The following is a 6,000-nucleotide window of genomic DNA, read 5'->3' as shown; positions in this document are numbered from 1 at the left end:
GATCTCTGATCCCCAGCTTCCAGATTATAAAAAGGTGAGTCTTTTGGCTTACACCACCTAGTCTGTGGTATCTGAATCAGTAACTATTGAAAACAATATGGAAAATTCCAGCAGAAACGTGACTTTGTTGGGGATGCTCTGGTTGAATGTAACAAACCAGTGACATACTTGGAAATGGTGTGAATGTAAACCGCGGGAGGCAAAAAGTAAAGAAGAAAGAAAGAATCAAAGACGTAATGTGTTGACGTATTTTATATTTGGTATTTGTAAGTCTTTAAAAAAAAGTTTCTTCAGGCCATTTTTCCTTAAAAAAAAAAAAGCAACCAACAGCAATTACTCTGTACAAGTATAACAGACATTAGAAATGTGCATCATTCCAAAATAGTTACAAGAAAAGTACAGTTTAGAGTCCACATCAACACTTCTACACCATGCCCCGGGGAGGAAAAGCTACAGTCGTTAAACAGGCAGCTGCTACGCGGCAGAATCCCAACTCTGTTGTAAGGTAAATCGCCCTCAGTCACCAGGCTTGTTTAGCTCAACAAGCACACTCAAGCATTGTAAAAGAAAACCAGGCTTTTCTGTCCCCCAAAAAACCAAGTATGAATCAGCTGCATAGTCGACCCTTTCCCCCCATCCTACCCACTCCCACCCCCCCAGAGCCTCCAACTCCACAAAAGCACAAATCCAGCAGGTCCATTGTGCCAAAGTCTGGCTGGAGATCTCAGAGCGGCCTCAGAGAATGGACACCGCATGTCCTACTGGTGCCAACTGTTGCTAGAGTCAGCTCTGGAGGAAAAGCCTTTCTTCTTAGGAGAAGACATGAACGGCCCAAGTTCTCCAAAGCAGCTGCCACCAGACTGTAGCCCTTTCGCTGACAGCGAGCCCCACGCCAGCTGCCTTTCCCATCACCGTCACATCTGGGCAGGGAGCCCCATCGCTCCAGTCTCACCAGAGCCTTCCAATGTTCGTTCACAGCTCTGGCAAGGGCTTGGACATACAGTAGAAGGACCTTCCCCTGACCTCTGCCCAACCCAGCCTCTGCTGTGCATCCTTCCTGCTGACATGTCACTCTTCCCTTTCCAATGGCTGTGCCACGCAAACCCACCCAGTCCTCTTCCGGATGTGCAATAGGGTGACCTTCTCGGGACCTGCCCATTTGCAACTCCAGACCTCTCTGTTACTGGCCCTCCTCCTGGGACTGGAAATGACATAGAGAGTGGCTTCCTGGAGCTGACGCCCAAGGACTTCCCAGACCCATACGGGCAGAAGCAGAGGCGGCTTCTGTGTTTTGCAATTTTATACAGAATGTTTATGATTATGTTGCTTTAATTTTTTAAGGGAATCTAATATTTTACAGGCCTTTTTTAAGGGCAGGTCCTTTCCTCAGAATTTCCCATGGCAGCGGAGGCAACGCTTGGGTGCTGCATGGGATCTGAGGACCCACTGTCACACAATGGTTCCGAACAAACTGAGGAGGTGGGTAGGCGGTGCCAGCACAGGGGATCTGGAACCAATGAGCCCACGCTCAGCTTCACTCCACACCTGAGGACAGCATGGCTTCCCTGATTCGCAACTGCAGTGTCAAGGTCCCCAGTGAAGCTGGGTCGGGGGGCCCAACCTACGGAGGCTAGGCTGCTCCTTGAAGGGCCTGCCACTAAATGAACACCAAAATGCAAAGGATTTAACAAAAAGTGCAGTTTCCATCTGAGAAGTAAACTCTCCCCCACAGCATGACCAGCGTCATAACCTCTTCTTTCAATCCTTTCAGTACCGCGACACGAAGAGCACTACGGCGCTGGGCCACAGCAAGGCCTTGAGGTTCACCACGGTTCACCCTCTCTAACCTTAAAAACACTCGTGATCACGTCCAGTCAGCCGCTGAAGTGCTGGTGACGTAGAGTGCAGAATGTCAAAAGACAGGCTACCCCAGGGCCCACACCGGCCAGGACCTTCGGAGAAGACCCCGCTCTCATCTTCAACAGGATACCATTATCCCGAACATACAGCAGGGTGTAAGCGCTGTGGTGAACAGCCACAGAGCTCCAGGGACTTGGCGATTCCTTCATAAGACCTTATATATACTTCATTGCCTACTAGAGAATAAACTCAAAACTTCTTCAAATATAACCTGAGCCACAAGATAAAATAAAAGACACAAATCTTGTCATGTTAATGCCTTGAGAAGTTTACAGATTATGTACCAATAAAATAAATCCACATAACTTCTGAATTTTTCAGTGAATACACACCTAAGCCAAAAAAAAAAAAGAATCTACATTTTCTTTAAAAAAGAAATCAAAGTAATTACAGCAGCAGTGTAGTGAAAAGAGGTTTTAAAAATAATAATTACATCTTTGATACAAATCAAACTTTGTACACCTCGATTCATAGGAATGACTGGTGTAAGAGTTTAGTATTTATATATACAGTAGATACTGATGTGTGTCACGGCAGACAGAGACTAAAGCCAGTAGACTTCAGGGGAAGAGGGAGTTAATCTGAGTCCACACTGAAATGTTCACAGATCACCACGCTATAAAACACACATACACACAAAAAAACACACAAACACACACACACATATACACAAACACACACAAAATGCCAACCTGAGTAAAACATTACTAAAAACCCAGAGCATTGTGAACCACTGAGTCACAATATTGCACCTTTAAATAATCCTTCTCACCAGAGACAGAAATGAGAGAAAGTAGAAGACGATGGGAGGGGTGTTCACCATGGCATCACGATTCCTCTGCTCCTCCCAACTCCACCCACAGAGAGTCTCATGGTGACAGTTTGAATTTCTATTCTCACCCAACCAATGGGATGAAAATCTCACCAACAGAATTCTTTGGAGAAAACTGGGAGAGGAAAAAAAAAAAAAGAAGAAGAAAGAAAGAAAGAGAGAAAGGGAAAAAATGAAGCACAAATGTTATGTCAAGGGTGGGCCACAGAGAAAGCCTCCTCTAATCAAATGGGAACAGGAATGTTACTGAGGAGGCGAAGCTCTGATGCTAAGCTACTAGTTAAATATTCTGTATATTCCAATTATGAGATTCGATATAAAAATAGAGATATCTATTGAGTTTTGCCTGTGGAAGCATAATTCAGAAAAGGCACATGTTCAAATAGAAACCCACACAGAAGAGGCTCCACGGACCCCTCCCCGCACGATAAACACCCACAGTCATGTACTTCCATCAGCCAGATTCCAAGATACAGTAGGTAAAAATAGACCTCTTATACTTAAAATATACTCAACCCAACATAATCCTGGCTTTAGCGTGTGAATCATATAAAAGTCTTTAAAAAAAAAAAACTGAGAGAAAGATAAAGAGGGAGGGGGAAAGAGAAGAGGGACAGGGAGGGAGCAAAACAGAGAGAGGGAGGGATAGAGAGAGAGAGAGGAGGGAGGAGGAAATAACAAACTTATTTAGGAGAGAAAAAAAATCATTGCTCACTTTTCCTGGTTTTCCACAATTCTCAAGGAAAAAAAAAAAAAGTGAACCCATCCCATTGGTAATCAGGAATGCAGCTGACTGACATACCACCTGTCCATAGCCCCTGACAGCCCCAGCTGCCGACCTGCCATGTTTTACACGCACGGCCCCATGCCCTCCAAGGCAGTTCTAACAGAACAGAACAAAGAACTGAGAAATGAGACATATAAAAACATGTCCACATCAGGGCATTTTCCTTCACTGTGGGTGTGACGCTCTGGACAACTTCAGAAAGGGTTTGCTTTGGAACTAGGCGATGTAACCATTAGTCTTTCCAAACATGCTCACTGGCTCGAGGTTTTCATAGATTGTCATTGCAGTTGTGTTCTGATAGATGAGATCAACTTTTGAGTCTTTCTGGGCTCTGATAATATCCAAAACACATTGATTGAGGAAAACATACTGGTCCTGGCAGAAAAGGAAAGGAAAGAGAACAATAAGCACAGGTCCCAAGAATGAGAACTTAAGATGATTCTTAAACAAGTAACCAGTGCCACATCACCCCCAGACCTCATCCGCCAGCAGCAACAGTTCCAGTTAGCACACCTTGTGACCTAAGAACAACCTGCTAACACTCAAAGCCACATAACACAGCTTTCTTTATCGCTGGCGATTCACCAGAGGGGTCCCGTCACCGTTCCCTTTCGAGGAAACAGCGAATCTTAGAGAGGGTGAAGATGCAGAGGAAATACAGCGTTAACAGGTTGAGACAGTAAGAGCCCAGCAGGATGTCATGGTTATGGAGTCTGTGTGGAGTAAGACTAAACTGGAATTCCGTAAGCAGGAGAGGGTTAAAGGTCATCAGGTGAACCCGAGTGGAGCCACTCTTTAGGGAAGTGTGAAGACTGATCGTAACTGTCAGCTGGATGAGATTTAGAATCACCCAGGAGCCACCCCTCCGGTTTAGTACCAGGGCATTTCCAGGAGGGTCAACTGACAGAAGACATACCCTGAGCGTGGGTGTCCCCATCCCAGGGGCTGCGGTCTGAGCAAGTGAGGAGGAGGAAGGGAACTGAGCACCAGTGCTCATCTCTCTCCTCTCTCTAACCAGCTACCTCAGCCTGCTGCCGCCACAGCTACGACACCATGATGGCCTGTACCCCGAACCATGAGGCAAAATGAACTTCAGCTCAGCAACTGGTTTTTTTAAAGTAACTAAAACAACATGTGCATCAGAATCTGCAGGCCACTGTTTAAACAGAGGAAATACATGTTGATGCAGAAAAATAACCAGGTGCCACAAAGTAGGCTTCATAAGCAAGCATTATATATATATATATATATATATATATATATAACACATATATTTAGTATTTTATATATAACATATACATATATAACACATATTATAATATATGCCTATATTATATACATATATTATAACATATATGTGTGATATAATATGTTATTTTATAATATATATCTTTTATATAACATATTTATATATAATACATTATATATTAACATATGTGTGTTCTGTATATATTATATATGCTGTCTATAACATTATGTATCTTATATATGACAAATATATAAATACATCAATGTATAAAAATATAAATATGTTATATATTTGTTATCTGATATATAAATTACTAAATATATATGTTATATATATATAACAAGCAAGTATTTTGTATATAACATATATATGTTATAATATAAATACTATATTATATATACATTATATATAATATTATATACATTATATAATATATAATATAATGTATATTATATATACATTATATATATATAAAAAATAGGATCCAATCTTTTCAAACTATTCCACACATGGCTGTATGAGCACACTCTGCACAGAACGTCCTATGGCGCCACCCTGTGTCAGTTACTTCTGCTGTGACCTGACAAAAAGGAACTTGGGGAGGAAGGGCTCCCCTTGGCTCACAGCATGAGAAGGGACACAGCCCATCACGGCTGGAAGAGGAAGGTGGCAGGAGCTTCAGGCAGGCCACAGTGCACCCACAGTCAGGGAGCAGAGGACAGACAAAAACCGAGGTGTAAACCTTCAGGCCGCCTCTGTGATCCGCTTCCGCCAGCAAGGCTCTGCTCCTTGAAGGTTCCACAACCTTCAGGAGCACGACCAGCTGAGGACCAAATGTTCAGACACAGGAGCCTGGGAGGTGATGGGACTGCTGGTGGGGGGAGGGGGCGGTTCAAACCCCAACACAAGAAAGGTCACTACAGCCTTCTTCTAGGTCCTAGAGTCTGGGAAGCAAAGTTGGAGAAAGAAAAATATATTCTGTGCGGTCCTGTAATGCTCATTTTTAATATATTATTTTTGAAATATGAGAAAGAGATGGGGCTGGAGAGGTGGACTGGCAGTATTTGCCACAGGGCAAATAAACAGCAGATCCACGAACCCATGGAAACGCTAGGGGGGTGTGGCCTCAAAAGAAGGGGTGACTGCAGATCAAGCCACCAGCTTGACTAGCCAAGTTTCAAGTTCTGTGCTTCACTGTGAGAACCAGCATCA

At 43.4% G+C, this 6,000-nt stretch overlaps 1 protein-coding gene across 1 annotated transcript in view; it reads right to left on the bottom strand.

Annotated features, from left to right (window-relative positions):
• Positions 1 to 234: 234 nt before the first annotated feature.
• Ptprj (protein tyrosine phosphatase receptor type J) overlaps positions 235 to 6,000 on the bottom strand; it is a 142,766-nt gene continuing 137,000 nt past the window's right edge. The window contains exon 24 of the mRNA XM_060372120.1: positions 235 to 3,914. Coding sequence (XP_060228103.1) covers positions 3,756 to 3,914 — 159 coding nt within the window. The 3' untranslated portion in view covers positions 235 to 3,755. The remainder of the gene's footprint in view (positions 3,915 to 6,000) is intronic.

The sequence above is a fragment of the Meriones unguiculatus genome, chromosome 18 (genome assembly GCF_030254825.1).
Source record: "Meriones unguiculatus strain TT.TT164.6M chromosome 18, Bangor_MerUng_6.1, whole genome shotgun sequence".
NCBI classification, from domain to species: domain Eukaryota; kingdom Metazoa; phylum Chordata; class Mammalia; order Rodentia; family Muridae; genus Meriones; species Meriones unguiculatus.
Note: the sequence above shows the minus strand (reverse complement) of the source record. Positions and strands in the feature narration are given on the sequence as shown.